At 49.8% G+C, this 17242-nt stretch overlaps 2 protein-coding genes across 7 annotated transcripts; one reads left to right on the top strand and one right to left on the bottom strand.

Moving 5' to 3' along the window:
- The first annotated feature begins 230 nt into the window (after positions 1-230).
- PEX6 (peroxisomal biogenesis factor 6) lies at positions 231-13248 on the top strand. 6 transcript variants are annotated; one of them, XM_081295934.1, is made up of 18 exons: positions 231-1183; positions 3902-4065; positions 4501-4584; positions 7309-7411; positions 7495-7628; positions 8405-8516; positions 9328-9536; positions 9964-10159; positions 10338-10414; positions 10559-10691; positions 10773-10978; positions 11104-11165; positions 11405-11513; positions 12031-12147; positions 12270-12347; positions 12486-12625; positions 12817-12992; positions 13141-13248. In XM_081295934.1, the coding sequence occupies exons 1-17, from the start codon at positions 302-304 to the stop codon at positions 12951-12953; spliced, it is 2943 nt and encodes a 980-aa protein (XP_081152060.1). In that variant the 5' UTR covers positions 231-301; the 3' UTR covers positions 12954-12992; positions 13141-13248. The 6 variants fall into 6 exon arrangements, 5 of the variants coding, with proteins under 5 accessions (XP_081152060.1, XP_081152059.1, XP_081152061.1 ...); XM_081295933.1 differs by having other exon boundaries at positions 12817-13248; XR_014022220.1 differs by lacking the exons at positions 12486-12625; positions 12817-12992; positions 13141-13248 and having other exon boundaries at positions 11405-11598; positions 12034-12147.
- Positions 13249-13368: 120 nt separating this feature from the next.
- LOC308650013 (glycine N-methyltransferase) lies at positions 13369-16492 on the bottom strand. Its single transcript, XM_081295938.1, has 6 exons — positions 16256-16492; positions 15087-15214; positions 14366-14482; positions 14019-14161; positions 13798-13919; positions 13369-13710 (listed from the first exon to the last, which is right to left on the bottom strand). Exons 1-6 carry the CDS (start codon positions 16459-16461, stop codon positions 13539-13541), a joined length of 888 nt encoding a protein of 295 aa, XP_081152064.1. The 5' UTR covers positions 16462-16492; the 3' UTR covers positions 13369-13538.
- Between the last annotated feature and the right edge of the window lie 750 nt (positions 16493-17242).

Below are 17242 nucleotides of genomic sequence, written 5' to 3'. Positions count from 1 at the left end.
GAGGTTACTCCCCTCCAAGGCAAAGGCAAATCCTGGTAAACACTGGTTCACAGGGCGCATGCGCACAGGGTGATTATGGTTACTGCCAACGAGGGATGGTCTGGATCTTCCGAGGAGCAGAGCAACCTCTTCCGAGGAGCAGAGCAACCTCTCAGAGCTTGCTCCGGGAACCTGACGCCCCTCCCATTTTCCTCACACCGCCTTTAACCGAAGCGGAAGCAGCACTTACGTCGCCTAGTCTTCCGGTTCGCAAGCTCCGGAAGCCGTACTACTTGGTTCTCCTGGTCTATCTCTAATCACCATGGTGCTGGCTGTCTTGCGCGTCCTGGAACCCTTCCCGACCGAGACATCCCCTTTGGTAGTACTTCTGCCGCCCGGGGGCCCATGGCCTGCGGCGGGGCTGGGCCTGGTTCTGGCCCTTCGGCCTGCAGGAGAGAGTCCAGCAGGGCCGGCTCTGTTAGTGGCTGCCCTGGAACGGCCAGGTGCTGAGACTGAGGAGCAAGGTCCTGGGCCCCCGCAGCTGCTGGTTAGCCGCGCACTGTTGCGGCTCCTAGCACTGGGCCCCGGGGCACAGGTGCGGGCGCGGCCGGTGCGACGGCCCCCGGCCCTGGGCTGGGCGCTGCTTGGCACCTCACCGGGGCCTGGGCTCGGACCACGAGTCGGTCCTCTGCTAGTGAGGCGTGGAGAGACCCTGCCGGTGCCGGGGCCCCGGGTGTTGGAGACGCGGCCGGCGTTGCAAGGACTGCTGGGCCCCGGGACGCGGCTGGCTGTAACTGAGCTCCGCGGGCGGAACAGACTGTGCCCAGGGACTGGGGATAATAGCCGGCCCCCGCCCCCGCCGGTGGTGTCCTCCTTCGCTGTTTCCGGCACAGTCCGGCAACTCCGAGGAGTTCTGGGAGGGACTGGAGATGCACTGGGGGTGAGCCGGAGCTGTCTCCGTGGTCTCAGCCTCTTCCAGGGCGAGTGGGTGTGGGTAACCCGGGCCGGAGAGTTATCGAACACTTCTCAGCCGCACTTAGCCACGGTGCAGGTCCTGCAGCCTCGCTGGGACCTGTCTGAGAGACTGGGACCCAGCTCCGGGCAGCTGGCAGAGCCGCTCGCTGACCGAACGGCCCTCGTGCCTGCCACTCTGGCTTTTAATCTCGGCTGTGACCCCATGGACGTGGGAGAGCTCAAGATTCAGGTGAGGAGTGTTTCCTTATCCTTTTTTTCTTTCTTAACTGAATTGAAGATTAGAGTTGTATTTATTTTCCCCGCCCTTTACCACCTTGAACTGTTGATGTCTCTCAGCCTTGTTTATCCATTCTCTTCAGTCAAAATATCATAGCGTAGTGGTGCATGGAAAGGGTTTTCAGTTGTTCGAGTGAAAAATGAAGTTCACGATCAATTGACAGGTGTGTATATTAATCTGCGCAGTCTAATCAGCTGTTTAATTGGATTGCTGCAATGTATTCAGTGTTGTACTGGATAGTGTTTCAGTGCTTTTGATTATGTTTATTCTTTTTTTAATCTTTTTATTTTTTAGTTATAGATGGACACAAAATCTTTATTTCGTTTATGTATTTTTATGTGGTGCTGAGGATGGAACCGGGTGCCTTACATGTGCAGGGCAAGTGCTCTGCCACTGAGCCATAACCCCAGCCCTTATGCTTATCCTTGACTTCAAATTCTTTCCTTTTTTAGCTCCTTTTGTTAAAATCCTGCCATCCTTTCCTACATCTTTTAGCCCTCCCTAACAATGCCACCTCTTCATAGACTTTCATAATCTCGCTACCACATTATTTCTCCAGTAGCATTTCGTACCTTTTTTTTTTTTTAGGCATTTATCTTTTGCCTTGGTGATTACATAATCTGTCTAATCTCTAATTATATTATTGTTGTAAATTCCTTGAAGGAAAGGACTCCTTTTTTTTTTTTTTAATCTCCAGTGCCTAGTGTTTAACATAACTAATTAATTTAATTTGGTACTAGAGATTGAACTCAGAGCCACTTTACCACTGAGCTACATCCCCAGACCTTTTTATTTTTATTTTGAGAGGAGTGTCTCACTAAGTTGCTTAGATTCACTAAATTGCTGAAGCTGGCCTCAAACTTGCAATCCTCCTTCCTCAGCCTCCCAAATCACTGGGATTACAATCATGTTCCACTGCTCCCAACCTGGTCAACTTCAATATTTCATTAAATATATCGAAAAGAAGATTTTGATGTTTGTGGTTTCTGCCTTCACTTCAAGAAGACAGTTGTAGGGGCTAGAGTATGGCTCAGTGGTAGAGTGCTTGCCTAGTACGCATGAGGCACTGGGTTTGATCCTCAGCACCACATAAATATAAAATATAGTGTCAACCTAAAACTAAAAAGTGAATATTTAAAAATAAAAAGAAGGGACTGGGATTGTGACTCAGTGGTAACGCGCTTGCCTAGCATGCATAAGGCACTGGGTTTGATTCTTAGCACCACATACAAATAAATAAAATAAAGGTCCATCAACAACTAAAAAAACAATAAATAAATAAATAAAAAGAAGACGACAGTTGTACTTAGAAAAATATAGTTTTGGGCTGGGGTTGTGGCTCGGCGGTAGAGTGCTCGCCTCGCACGTGTGAGGTCCTGGGTTCGATCCTCAGCACCACATACAAATAAAGATGTTGTGTCCGCCAAAAACTAAAAGAATAAATAAATATTTAAAAAAATAAATAAATAAAAAATAAAAATAAAATAAATAAAATAAAGGTATTGTATCCAAAAATGAATGTTAAAAAAAGAAAAATATAATTTAACGTTTAATTAAGCATCTGTACATATGTTTTAGACTGGTGCTGTCCAGTATGGAAAACACTAGCCACTTTGTGGTTCTTTAAACTTAAAACTAAAGTAAAAAATTCAGTTCTTTATTTAGCCATACTTCAAATGCTCAGTCACCTCATGTAGATATCAAATATTTCCATCATTGCAGAAAGTTCTGTTGGACAGTGCTAGAGTGGCTAATTAATACTATGGGATGGGCTGAGGGTATGTGCCTCAGGGTAGAGCATTTGCCCAGCATGTACGAAGCCCTGGATTCAATCCTAATATTGTAAAAACAAAAACTATGAGATGGCAGGACAAGAAGATATACATAAATGGGAGATGTGGATTCCTTCTTTTTTTTTAAAGAGAGAGTGAGAGAGAATTTTTTAATATTTATTTTTTAATTCTTGGCGGGCACAACATCTTTGTATGTGGTGCTGAGGATCGAACCCGGGCCGCACGCATGCCAGGCGAGCGCACTACCTCTTGAGCCACATCCCCAGCCCCCGAGATGTGGATTCCTTCTCAATGGGGAAAATCTACTAGAGTATTCACAGTGGATCTCATTCAGCTGAACCAATTCTTTCAACTTTATTAAGATCATGTCTTTTTCCCACAGTCCACTTAATATCAATCCCATTGGTTGCCTAATGTCATTCAAAGGACTTGTGGGAATAATTGTCTTTGTCACTTTACTGGATGTGGGCCAGAAAGATTGTCTTTACTGGGGAATTTTTTGGATGCAGAGTCAGGAAAAGAGCTTCCTGGTGTTCATTAGAGGGAAAGGCTTCTATCTTCTAGGGAAGACAGAGGTGTTCAGGGGGCTGGGGATATAGCTCAGTTGGTAGAGTGCTTGATTCATATGCACAAGGCTGTGGGTTCAATCCCCAGCACCACAAAAAAATATTAAACCCAGATCTAAAAATAAATACAAAAAATAGTATACCCAAATCTATGCTTGAGTAAAAATAAGAAAAATGTAAAGAAAGCAGACAGAGGTGTTTAGTTCTGCTTCCTCAGGCCCCACCTCCGACAAGTCTGTGGCTGCTAAGAAGTAGGACAGGACCTGACTCTTTGGGAGAAAGTTATAAAGTGGTGATTATTTCTCTAATAGAGATACTTGGAAGGCTCCATCACCCCCGAAGACAAAGGAAGCTGCTCATTGCTGCCTAGGCCTCCATTTGCCAGAGAGTTACACGTCGAAATTGTGTCCTCTCCCCACTACAGCACTAATGGAAGTTATGACCATGCTCTTTACCAGCACTTTCAGACACCCAGGTTAGCTGCCTACCCCTTTTAAGGAAAATAGCATCTCACCCTCATCACTTGCCTCTTCTACCTATCCAGGTAACCCCTCTGGTTGAAAGAAGCCATTTTTAGGCATATTGTATTCTCATTGTGTAAGGCAGACAATAGAAATCTGAATCATAAGGTGAATTTGGACATTGTAAACTAAGAAACCTGTTTGATCAAAGAGCACTCCAGAAGAGCCAGTAGCCTGCTCTCTCATTATCTCTGCTCCCCCTTTCTACTCTCACCTCCATTTCCCCAGCTTGGTCTAGGTCTGCTTGTTCTCTGGTAAATTTGGTAATCTCTGGTGAGCAGTAGATCCCTAAGAAGTAGTCTATATGTTGGGAGTGAGCATGGGGAGATGTGGCAAGCACATGCTTATAACTCCACTGGTAGCTGACCAAGGCCACGACTGTGTTTCAGGGTGGTACAGGAAGGGGATGTTCTGTGTGTGCCAACGTTCGGGCAAGTCGAGATCCTGGAAGGAAGTCCAGAGAAGCTGCCCAGGTATGCAGCTTCCTCCTATTTTATAACTTGGGATTTGCAACCTAGGTGCAATTCTATAATCCTCTCCCCCCACAATTATATGTAATAATTTATGCCTAAGAATATTTTGTTGTTGGGTACATTTTTTTTGTAGAGGAAAAAATTCTTTGGGTTCCCAAACAGGTGTATGACTGAAAAAAAGTTAAGAACCACAGCCTAGGACTGGTAGAGCACTTGCCTGGCATGGGCAAGGCCCTGAGTTCAGTTCCCAGGACTGGGGAGGGTGGGGGGCTGCGGGGCTGCTAATGACTTGACCAAGATGGGATTCCTTCCTTTTCCTTCTCAACAGTGTTGTTTGGGCCAGGACTCAGGCCATGTTGCTCATATTTCAACATAAGGATACACAGACTTTGATTTTTGCCCTAACCCATCGAGTGTGCACATGCTGCTTCACAATCTTATCTCAGAAAACGGGACAGAGGGATTGCTGCTGGAGAGGCCCACCCTCAGAGAATTAGAGGTAGAATGTAGTTTAGCCAAGAGCCCAAGTCAAGTATCCAGCTTTTCTGTTCTCCTGTTGCTTCTGAACACTGAAGTCCCATGTAAAAATGGGGAGGTAAAAAAATTGAGAAGGTAAAAAAATAAATAAAAAATGTCAAAAAAAAATTTGAGAAGGGGGCTTGGGACTGTGGCTCAGTGGTAGAGCGCTTGCCTAGCATGTGTAAGGTGCTGGGTTCGATTCTCAGCCCCACATACAAATAAATAAAATTTCAAAATTTCAAAAAAAAAAATTGAGAAGCAGTGGTGGTGTAACTCAGTGCAGTAGTACATGTGTAGTATGTACAAGGCCCTAGGTTCAATTCCCAGCAACAAATAAGAGTGCTTCTGCCTTATGTGAAGGGAGAAAGCTGTCTAGCTCTGTATCCCAGGTAGTCCCTTTATTAATTGGACTGATTTCCTCTAGTGCTAGGAGGAGAACACAACTGATAGGTACACTAACCCAACTCTGAGAGCCATCAGGCATAAGATCTCTGGCCCAGCCAGCCTGTCCTCTGTCAAAAGCAACACCTTGTCTGGAGTGCCTGGTTCATCCTTGGTCAATATCTATGCTTCGTTCTGTCCGGTGTTCCGTGCACCCAGTTTCAAGATGGTGGTGCCCAGATGAAGGGCCTGGTAATGCCCTGTGTAACTTCATTTAGGCTCCATGGTACCACTTTGAGGTTTCCCAGATTAAATCCTGGCAGGAAATGCTGACTGGCATTTATCGGTCACTTTCTAACTGTGTCTCTCCTCTTTTTTTTTTTTTTTTTTTTTTAAAGAGAGAGTGAGAGACGGAGAGAGACAGAATTTTTTAATCTTTATTTTTTAGTTTTCGGCGGGCACAACATCTTTGTTTGTATGTGGTGCTGAGAATCGAACCTGGGCCGCACGCATGCCAGGCGAGCACACTACCACTTGAGCCACATCCCCAGCCCTGTGTCTCTCCTCTTAAATCTAGCAAATGCTTATAAGCTATAAGAAAACTACAGAATTCCACCTTTTTGTACTTTCAAAAGAAAACAAGCACTGGAACTTTCTGTGATAGACCAGTGAGCCATTTCTGTTCCTGGACTTTTGTCTTCCCCCTGAGCAGGCACCCAGTCAAGCAGGGTTTTGGAAGGTGGCCTAAGGACAGATAGAAATTAGTATTAACAAGCCACACTAGGCTTGTTAAGGGAACCCCTCAGAGGGCCCTGAGCTGCCTGCCTGGGAAGGGATTCCACTGTTATTGGCACCTCTTCAGCTTCTCCTGTGTTGCACTTCCCAGAACCAGGTCACATGGGAGCCAGTTTCATTGCCACCCATCCAGCATTCTGGGTGGAACACAACCCAAATAGATTCCAGAGTCTGGCCATTCTCCTCAAGGTGGTCTAACTACTTTTCAACCAAGGAAGGTGGTACCCTAACCCCCCACACACACCAGTGCCTTCCTTCCTCACTTCCCTAGACAGTGTTTCCAATATGCGTTCCAACTCAAGGTGTTTGCCTTAATTGAGGTTCTACACTTTAGAAGCCCCTGTCACTTATTTAACTAGTTACAGTAAGATACAGTTTTCTGGACTGGGGATGTTTAGTGGTAGAATTCTTCCCTAGCATGCTGAAAGGCCTGGGTTTCATCCCCAGCATATAGTTTTCCCTATGGTCTAATAGACCATATGGTCTAGTACATGAACTTGCTATGCTACTCCCTTCTACCATGAGGCATTCCCACCCCCCCCCCCACTTTGCTTCCAAGCTTGGCGTCTGTTGGATAGTGTGACCAAAGGAATTTGCACCCTGATTGGACCTTGAAGAAGCCAGGTTAGCCAGGTGCGGTGGTGCACACCTATAATCCCATTGTCTCAGGAGGCTGAGACAGGAGGCAAAGCCAGCCTCAGCAACTTAGCAAGGCCCTAAGCAACTTAGCAAGATCCTATCTCTAATTAAAATATAACAAAAGGACTGGGGATGTGGCTCAGTGGTAAAGCACCCCTGGGTTCAGTCTCTATAGAGTACCAAAAAAAAAAAAAAAAGTATGATCCAGTCCAGGAAATAAGAAATACCATCTGCTTTCCTTTCCCCTTACTCCCATACTCCCTGCCTCATCTCAGGGCACTTATTTATATTGCTCTTGAGTTTGTCCTCAATGTTTGAGAAAGCTGTCTGTCCTTGGGAAAGGGAGTACATGGGCTCCAGGTCTGGGGTTCATTGGGCTCTTTCCTTCAGGTGGCGGGAAATGTTTTTTAAAGTGAAGAAAACATTTGGGGATGCTCCAGATGAACCAATCAGGGCTTACTTGGCTGACACCACCCATACCTCCTTATACATGGTGAGGCCTAGGGGTGGGAGTAGACCTGGTATAGGGGGTAGAATGAATGTTTAGAACCTAACACTTCCTCCTGCCTTTCACAGGTGGGTTCTACCTTGAGCCCTGTCCCAATGCTTCCTTCAGGAGAATCCACTCTCTGGAATAGCTTGTCTCCTCCGGGTCTGGAGCCCTTGGTGACTGAGCTTTGTACTGCTCTGAAGCCGCGCCTTCAGCCAGGGTGAGTGAGGCCACAGCCACAGGGTATGAGAAAAACCTGCTTAGAACATCCCTGCAGGGGCAGCAGCCAGACAGATGATTTCTTTCTTTCTTTTTTTTTTAAGTCAGAAATATCAATTGAACTTCCTAGCTTTGTTTTATTTATTTTTTTATGTGGTGCTGAGAATCGAACCCAGTGCCTCCCGTATGCAAGGCAAGCGCTCAACCACTGAGCTACAACCCCAGCCCAAGACAGATGATTCCTAATGCTCTCCCCAGAGTGGAAGCCTTCACACCAATTGCAGGCCACCAGCCCTGTCCTTTCTGTGTTCTTTGCTAAAATAATGTCCATCTTCCAAGGTCGTCTGTGCAGGAAGAGTCTCCAGCAGGGGCAGTCGTCTCTGAGGCTCCCTTCTTGGGGAACTCAGTGGTCATCCTGGCCTTCACCACTCTGGCCCTGAGGGACACAGCTCCTAATACAAGTGTCTTGAGTATAGACCCAGATCCCTTCTTGGTGCCTCTCAGTTCAGTTCAGACCATACATGATAAGCCAGACTCTATTGAAGGCACAGCTGACCAAAGAGAGTTAGTCTTTGGCTGCTGAATAAGTTCCATGCCCCTTCCAGAACACCAGAGATGGTGTGGGATATATGGCCTCATCATAGAGATAGAGCTGGAGGCAGGGACCTAAGGAGAGACAAATAGCGTATCTGCTTTTGAGATCCAAGGGTCCCTGGGTTACTGGGGCTTCTAACATTTGAACAGAATGGAGGAAACAAATGTCTTCTCTGGTTGTAGGGGATCCCTACTGACAGGAACTGGCTGTGTCCTCCTACGGGGCCCACCAGGCAGTGGGAAAACCACAGCAGTTGCAGCTGCCTGTAGTCGCCTTGGGCTCCACTTTCTGAAGGTGAACCCTAACTGCTTCCTCTCCCCAGACCAGAGTCTGTCTCCCTCTTCCTCCTGTCTTCCTCTGTTGACCATTGGCTCTAACAACTTTGCCTAGTGGCCACAGCATATTCCCACAATATTCATCTCCTGAGAGTCCTTTCAAGAAAGCAGTGTTTGAGCTGGAGTTGTAGCTCAGTGGTAGAGTGCTTGCCTAGCACATGTGAGATACTGGATTTGATCTTCAGCATCACATAAAAATAAAATAATTAAATAAAGGTATTGTGTCCATCTACAACTAAAAAATATATATATTTAAAAAAAAAGTAGGAAGTGTTTTCAAGATTATGGTGGACAGTCCACAGAATGGGTTGGGTTAAAAAGTAAACCTTGGACTAGGGATGTAGTAAAGTGGTGGGGTGCTACTCCAGTATGCCTGAGATCATGGGTTCAACCTCCAACTCCCTAAAAGGGAGAAAATGCGAGACTTTAACCTAGTATAGCCATACAAAGAAACGTCTGCCATGTCGGATTGGGTGTCACATCTAGGGAGGCTGAGGTAGGAGGATCACAAGTTCTTGAAGCCAGCCTCAGCAACCCTGTCTCCAAATAAAGAGGGCTGGGAATGTAGCTCAGTGGTAGAGCTCCTTGGGTTTAATGTTCAGTACAAAGGGTCGGGCGAGAGGGGAGAAATAGTAGAATTTGAACCCTCCTTTGCCCATCCCTGCCCTCCCAAGTAAAGATGACCTGCATCCTCTAGTTTCTCCTTTCCCCACCTCCCTGTCTCAGTCATGCCTGCCCTTGCTCATAGACCACTGACACCCCTTTCCTAGGTGCCCTGCTCCAGCCTCTGTGCAGACAGCAGTGGGGCTGTGGAGGCAAAACTTCAGGCCACCTTCTCCCGGGCACGCCGCTGCCGGCCTGTAGTGCTAATGCTGACAGCTGTGGATCTTCTGGGCCGGGACCGTGATGGGCTGGGTGAGGATGCCCGTGTGGTGGCCACACTGCGTCACCTCCTCCTCAATGAGGACCCCCTAAGCAGGTATTTATGCAGAGCAGGATCTGCTGTAGAGCTGAGGCCCCTGTCCTCTTAATTCTCTTTAGCCTTTCAGTCTTTTCTCACCCTCCTGTGGCTTCCAGCAATCTGCCCATTTGGCTACCCTAAGCTAAGGGTCTTTGGAGTGTTCAGGGGGAAGGAAGAGTGTGGTTTCGTATTGGAGGGGGACACTAGGCTGAAGTGAAAATACAGCCTCTCCCCTCTGTGAGCTCCCCTTGTGAGGGAGAAGCACAAGTCCTCTCAGGCTGTTTCTGTAGATCCCCATCCAGGAACACTTGGGTGATACTCCTCTTCATACCCCATTCCAGCACCCACCCCACTTCCCCTGGACTTCTGCACCAGTCTTAGGACAAGGCAGTGCCCAGGAGCTGCCAGGCACATTGTCACCCTCAGTGCCCACTCCCATCTGCAGTTGCCCTCCCCTGATGGTTGTGGCCACCACAAGCCGGGCCCAGGACCTGCCTGCTGATGTGCAGACAGCATTTCCTCATGAGCTAGAGGTGCCTGTGCTCTCAGAAGGGCAACGGCTCAGCATCCTGCAGGCCCTCACCACCCACCTGCCCCTGGGCCAAGAGGTGAACCTGGCCCAGCTAGCACGGCGGTGTGCAGTGAGTATCAACATAGATTACATGGGGGAGGTTATAAGACCTTTGTCACAGGAACTCAGCCCCGATGCCCTGTGCATTAGTGTACGAACCCAAGGCCTTGGCTCCAGCTGGGGGACCAGCCCCGCAAAGGTTCCTGCCTACTTGCCCTGCTCATGTGTCCTTTCCCGTGATTCCTTAGGGCTTTGTGGTAGGAGATCTCTATGCCCTTCTGACTCACAGCAGCCGAGCAGCCTGCACCAGGATCAAGAATTCAGGGTAAGGGGAGTGGAGCACAGGAGGGAGAAGACAGGAAGAGGAAATTTAAGGGGAGGGGCTGGTGAGAAAAGAAGGACATGGGAACTGACAGGGATGAAGCCTTAAGTGCAGCCCTCCAGAGGCCTCTTGTGTGTCTCTTTGCAGTGTGGCAGGCAGCTGGAGCGAGGAGGATGAGGGGGAGCTGTGCGCTGCTGGCTTCCCCCTTCTGGCTGAGGACTTTGGGCAGGCACTGGAGCAACTTCAGACAGCTCATTCCCAGGCCGTTGGAGCACCCAAGGTGGAGGCTCCAGCTCCTCAGAGGTGGGGAAGGTGCTTCCTCCACTTGGACATCCCCAACAGCCTGCTTTCTATGTCTTAGATTCCCTCAGTGTCCTGGCATGATGTGGGTGGGCTACAGGAGGTGAAAAAGGAGATTCTAGAGACCATCCAGCTCCCTCTAGAGCACCCTGAGCTCCTGAGCCTGGGCCTAAGACGCTCGGGCCTCCTGCTCCACGGGCCCCCTGGCACAGGCAAGACCCTCCTTGCCAAGGCAGTAGCCACTGAATGCAGCCTTACCTTCCTCAGGTGGGCAAGGGGCCTGGAAGGGATGGCAGTTGGGTGAGGTGCTGCGGTGGGTTGGGGAGCAGAAGGGGATACCTGAGAGGTCAAACTGTGGGACCTGTTTCACCTTCTCACATCCTCTGGTTCAGTGTGAAGGGGCCAGAACTCATCAACATGTACGTGGGCCAAAGTGAGGAAAATGTACGAGAAGGTGAGCCGGATGAGAGGTAGAGCTTCTGGTCCTTCCTAAACCCTAATGGCTCCTGTGCCACTCCCCTCCTTAGCTAATCCTGGTCATTCCTAGTCTTCCTTTCCACAAGTTGGGTTCCTGCCCAGGTGGACCTAGTATCTTCAGTGCCAGAGCTGAATTATCAGACACTAGATCCCTCCCCATCTTCCCTGATCAAGTCCTCCTGAGGTCCACTCCCCTTCTGTGAGCTCCTCTCTCAGTCTTTTCCAGGGCCAGGGCTGCTGCTCCATGTATCATTTTCTTTGATGAACTGGATTCCTTGGCCCCCAGCCGGGGGCGAAGTGGAGACTCTGGAGGAGTGATGGACAGGTGGAGGCCCAAAGTAGGAGGGATGTTGAGACAGGTTGTAGCAGTCTTCAGAGCCCCAAGACAGAAGTTCTTACCCTTTGAGGGTTTTTTTTGTTTGTTTGTTTGTTTTTTTGTTTGTTTGTTTTTTGCTGTTTGTTTGTACCCAGGATTTAACCCAGGGGTGCCTTACTGAACTATATTGCCAGGCCTTTTTATTTTGAGATAGTCTTGCTGAATTAATGAGACTGGTCTCGAACTTGTGATCCTCCTGCCTCAGCCTCCCAAGTTGCTGGAATTACAGGCATGTGCCACCATGTCTGGCCTGCTCTTTCAGTTCTGAGATAATATAATGGAAGCTAAAAGGAATCGTGGAGTTGGTTGTGGAACATTGAAGAGAATGGGGGCTTACATGGAAGGGTATTCAGGACAGAGCTGAGCAGAGGGCCCTGTTGAGGCAGACTGTAAGAAGCAGCGCCACAGGCAGGGGCAGAGTCTGATCTGGACCAAGGACTCTCTGCCTTTGCTTCCTCCTCTACAGGGTGGTGTCTCAGCTACTGGCTGAGCTGGATGGACTTCATAGCACTCGGGATGTGTTTGTGATTGGTGCCACCAACCGACCAGACCTCTTGGACCCTGCCCTTCTACGGCCTGGCAGGTGGGCACCCTTGCTCTGACCTTCACCAGGCCTGTTGGAATTGTCCTTCCATACAATTCTGTACTTCCTTCATCCCTCCTGGCTGACCTCCCTGACACTTCTACCCACCTGTCTCCCTAAAGATTTGACAAGCTGGTGTTTGTGGGGGCAAATGAGGATCGGGCCTCCCAGCTTCGCGTCCTAAGTGCCATCACACGCAAGTACATACTATTTGAGAAAGACTCCCAAAGGGTTTGGGCAGTTAGGGGATGCATGTAATGCGCAAGATAAGCTGGTCAGCAGTGGCTTTCAAGGAAGGAAGTGGCACCATTTATAATGTTTCTGGTGTACCCACACAGGTTCAAGCTAGAGCCCTCCGTGAGCCTGATGAATGTGCTGGATTGCTGCCCTCCCCAACTGACGGGGGCAGACCTCTATTCTCTATGCTCTGATGCCATGACAACTGCACTCAAACGCAAGGTTCACAACCTGGAGGAAGGTGAGCCACATAACAACCTGGGGGGTCAACCAGAATGCTAGCAGAGACAAGTCATTCTGGGATTTTAGAGAAGGGACATCTGGGGGACTCTGAGCAGGAAGGTACCTCCCACAGGGCTCTCTGCTGAGGTGTAGAACACAGCCTCTGTTCTGCAGTAGGAAGCTGCCTTACTTCCCTTTGTCACCTCTTAGGGCTGGAATTGGCGAGCTCAGCACTGTTGCTTACCATGGATGACCTGCTACAGGCTGCCACCCGCCTGCAACCCTCAGTCAGTGAGCAGGAGTTGCTCCGCTACAAGCACATCCAGCACAAGTTTGCTGCCTGCTAGGAGCTGCCTGCAGCCTGGGACTGCCCATACTGGCAAAAGGTACCTAGATGGCCTCTCAGAGAGACCTGAGACGAAAGGGTTCCTCTTCAGGCTATGCTGACCCCCCTGAAGGCTGCCTCCCTCCAGGAGACACCCTGGGTGCAGTGTGGCCTTACCCCCAATGTCTCCTCCTTGCCCCTACTTCCAGGCCAGCTTTAAGATTGGGCCCACCTGCTGAGGAGGGCCAGGGACTATCTATCTGGGGATTGGCCCTGAAGTCATTTATGGCAGAAAATAAAGTACATGCTGACCTCTTCTGGTGTTGTGAAAAGTTGGAGTGGGGAAGAGCAAGGTTGTGGGAGGAGTGAGCCTAGGGAAGTGGGCACAGGCACTCTGGGGGCCTGTTCCTTTAGACATGAACACAAGGCTTAGGGAATTAAAAGGCACAAATTGTATTGTTTATTCTTTTTTTTTGCCTGAACCCACATCCATGAACCTCAACTGCAGTGTCTCTGTACTAGGGTTGGGCTTGGTATGGGGCCATGGATCCCTACCTTCCCAGAGCTGGAGTCCCTAGGCAGGGGATCATGGGAGGCAAGACCACCTTCATTCTGTCTTCTTGAGCACGTGGATGAAGTAGCAGGGAATGTAGGTCTGGCCCGGCTTGTAAGGCTTGAAGTCACCCAGGATGCTGTGTTGGCACTTGCCCCCAAAGGCTGCTTGGAGCAACTCCGTGAAGGACGCCAGACAGTGTGGGTAGTAGGAGAGCCGGAATTTACTGCAACAGGCCCCCCCGTCAACCATGAGGACCAGTGGCCTCAAGCTTTCCCCACTACTACCTCACCCCTGCCAGGCCAAGCAGTACCTGAAGCTAGGAGAACCATCCCGGCCAGCGTCCGTCACTTGCACTGTGTAGTCCAGGGTCACCATGTGGGCTTTGTTATTCACTGTTAGCACTGATGTCGTGATGTCCTTGGTCGAGTCACTCTATAGGCAGTGGCGTAAGCTACATTAACCCACTATGGAGCCAGAGGACCCCAGCTCACACCTTCCATTTGGGACCTGCCCTTCCCTGGTGGACCACACCTTGTAGTAGATGTTCTTCCCTGGGGGTGCACAACCTGTGCTCAGGATGTGGTCATAGTTGCGATGATCAATGACTAGCAGGCCCCCTGACCGCACCATGCTTGCAATGTTCTTCAGTGCCTGCCGATGCTCACTCTGGTCACCTGGACTCCAGCAAGGGCAGAGAGGCTCCATCTGGACAGGGCCCCTAGCACCATTCTCCCTCCTATTTCTCCCCTCCCAGATGCCATGCCAAGGCAGAGGGGCCAAAAGGCAAAATCATCTTTGTCAGGGGAGCAGGCACCCAGGAGTCTGTGGAAAGGGGTAGAGGTCGAGGCAAGTGACGTGCCCAAGATCACACCTCTCACCTTTGCAGTCTGGCAAATGGGCAAAACTGTTTCCAAGACAGATGACTGCATCGAAGCCACCTCCTGCTGGTCGGGGCACATCTTTATCCAGAGTCATCCAGTTGGCTTCTTCAATGACTAGGGGCCAAGAAGGGGAAGGAATTAGAGTGGCATCATGGTACCTGCACTGTCCACCTCCGCCAAGTGCAATTCTCCATCACTTTCTTCTTCAAAACACAGAGTCCCCATCCAGTTAGAGGAACATGGAGAGTAAGAAGAGAGGAGAGAGCCATTTTGGGGGACAGGGTCTCTCTGCTTATGTATTTTTATTTGGGAAGAGGGACAAGATGCTATAAGTAGTTAAAACTAGTCTTTCAGAGCTAGGTGTGGTGATGCACACCTGTAGAATCATCTACTCAGGAGGCTGGAGGCAAGGAAGACCAGACTGGGCAACAGACTCCATCTCAAAAAGGGTAGGGAGTACTGCGAGTACAGCTCTTTGTAGAACTCATGCATAACATGCCCAAGGCCCTGGGTTCAACCCCAGCACCAGAAACAAACTAGCTCTTGACCCCAGTAGCTCATTCTGATACTTAAGCCTGTCTTTAGGAAAATGACAGTAACATTGTTATCTCCTGAGGAAAACAAAATACCCCAAACCACCCCATGTAAAGGAGCTCAGGGAAGAGAGACCAGTGTTCCTGGGAGTGTCAGTCAGGAAGGCCTGGCTAGGTTTACATACCCCACTTGTCAAATGCAGGCTCCTGCCGTCGGTTCCAGCGCTCCTTAAGTGCATACTTCAGCATCTTGTCACTGGCGTCCACACTCGTCACACTGAAACCCTCTTCCACAAGCATGATGGAGTCCACCCTGAGCAGGGCCAGGGATGGGAGGCCGAGAAAAACAGGAGAGTCTAGGATGCCAAGGACTCCCTGCGCAAGGCACTTCCCTCAACTCTTCAGAGTCTATTTCTCTGCCTCTTCTCCCAGACCCTCTCCACTGACCTAAAATGACCCCAGAAATCTGTACTGTGGATTGTAATTAGGGGTTCTGTACTACTGAACTATATCCCCAGCCCTTTTTATTTTTTGAGTCAGTGTATTGCTAAGTTGCCCAGGCTGGCCTTGAATTTTTGATCCTCCTGCCTCAGCCTCTCAAATACCTGGGATTACAAGCATGTCCTACTAAATCTGGAATAAATCTGTTTTTCTTTTTTTTGTTGTTGTTTTTTGTCTTTTTATCACTGGGTAGTAATTTTCATTTTAAAACACCTTGTCAGAGCTAGGCACTTCACAAATGTGCATTAATCCTTTTGGCAATCCTATGAGGTAGATGATAGGAAACTGGCTCACCACAGGCAGTATATGTCGCATGCTGGTCTGGAGCATAGACCAGACCCTAAATCACCTGGGTTTGTATCTTCCCTCTACTACTTGGGGAACTTTTCCTTCTATGGGGCCTAGTTTCCCCAGTAATAACTGGAGAATTATCATACTTACCTCATGAGGTTTTGTGAGGGTTTGAAAAGCTGGTATATCAAAAACTCCTGGCACTGCGCTTGGCACGTGCAAATATTGAACAAATGTTAACTGTTAACGCTGCCCAAGGCCATCAAGGATCTGGCCTGGCCCCAAAGCCCAGTTCTTGCTCTGCGCCATGCACCCTCACTACTCCGCCCACCCTCTCTTGCCCTGAGTCTCCCACACACCTTCTTCCCCCTTGGCATGCTGGTGCACTTGAGGTGCCCATTCTGCCGGGGGAAGCATATAGCCGCAGCCCTGGCGTCCATCCTGAGCCTGCCCAAGTCCGGCAGGTGAGGACCGCCCCAACGTGCCCAGTCGGTCCGGCAGCCCACCTGTCCGGGCACAGCCAGTCCCTCGTCCCCACTCCCCAGCCCCAGTTGGGGCTCACCCCGTGCCGCAAGCCACGTCGAGCACCCGCTGGCAGCCATGCTGGCGTAGCAGCCCGAGCAGCCACGCCTTGTACTCGGCGGTGCGGCTGCGGGTGTCCCCGATGTAGAGCTGCCACACGCGCGCCGCCTCCCCGTCCGCATACTGGTCCGGTATCCCTTCAGCTGCCACCCCTAGAGAGCGGGTTCGGTACACGCTGTCCACCATCCTTCGCAAGCCTGGCTCGGCAACCACCAGCTCCGCATTTATAGTTAGGCTGTGTTCGGCGGCCCCACCTGGCCAATGGCAGGTGAGCATGGGGACACGCCCCTGGTGGGCTCTACGCCCGGTCTGTCCTTGCCCGCGGGAGGGCTCAGCATCGCAATCCTGGATCCCGCTCTTCGAGCCCTCTGTGCAATCTCCACCATGAGACCACTCTTTGACCCTTTGCCCACCTAATCCGGGGGGCGGGGGGCGTGGCGGGGGGCTGTGCCAGGAGAGGGCGGAGCAGTGAGATTGCTCTCTCTACCCCTACCTAAATCGGAAAGAGTACCGTAAGGCAGGATTGGCCAGCGCCCTGGGAGGGAAGAAATTAGCATATCTAAGGAAGGAATGTCCATCTGGAAGGGACTAGCAAGCCAGGGCAGGGAAGACGTTTGAAGTCTAGGATAATGCGGTCTGTCCATGAAAGTCCAAAGGCAGAGCAGGGCCCTACCCTAGAATCATCCTCACTCACCTGGAAGCAAGTGTGCCTTTAACATAGATGACAGCATCAGCTTTTTTTCCCCAGAGCCTCCTACAGTGGAGGAGTCTGGTCCTTCCAATTTGTGGCCTACTGAGCACTCTTCTAAAGGACTACTTGCTGGGGCTAGGGCTGTAACTCAGTGGTAGAGCGCTTGCCTAGAATGGGTGAGGCACTGGGTTCCATCCTCAGCACCATATGAAAAATAAATAAAGTCATAAATTATATATATATATATATATATTTAAAAAAAAAGACCACTTGCTA

Source organism: Spermophilus citellus (assembly GCF_964194105.1).
Source record: "Spermophilus citellus genome assembly, chromosome: 5".
NCBI lineage: Eukaryota > Metazoa > Chordata > Mammalia > Rodentia > Sciuridae > Spermophilus > Spermophilus citellus.
Note: the sequence above shows the minus strand (reverse complement) of the source record. Positions and strands in the feature narration are given on the sequence as shown.

Coding starts and splice junctions, on each gene's coding strand:
- PEX6 (XM_081295934.1), top strand. CDS start 302: ATGGTGCTGGCTGTCTTGCGCGTCCTGGAACCCTTCCCGACCGAGACA. Junction 4,585..7,308: donor AGTCCAGAGAAGCTGCCCAG/GTATGCAGCTTC, acceptor TCTTTCCTTCAG/GTGGCGGGAAATGTTTTTTA. Junction 12,626..12,816: donor GGTTCACAACCTGGAGGAAG/GTGAGCCACATA, acceptor GTCACCTCTTAG/GGCTGGAATTGGCGAGCTCA.
- LOC308650013 (XM_081295938.1), bottom strand. CDS start 16,461: ATGGTGGACAGCGTGTACCGAACCCGCTCTCTAGGGGTGGCAGCTGAA. Junction 15,215..16,255: donor GACGTGGCTTGCGGCACGGG/GTGAGCCCCAAC, acceptor GGCCCTGCTCAG/GGTGGACTCCATCATGCTTG. Junction 14,162..14,365: donor CCATTTGCCAGACTGCAAAG/GTGAGAGGTGTG, acceptor GCTGGAGTCCAG/GTGACCAGAGTGAGCATCGG.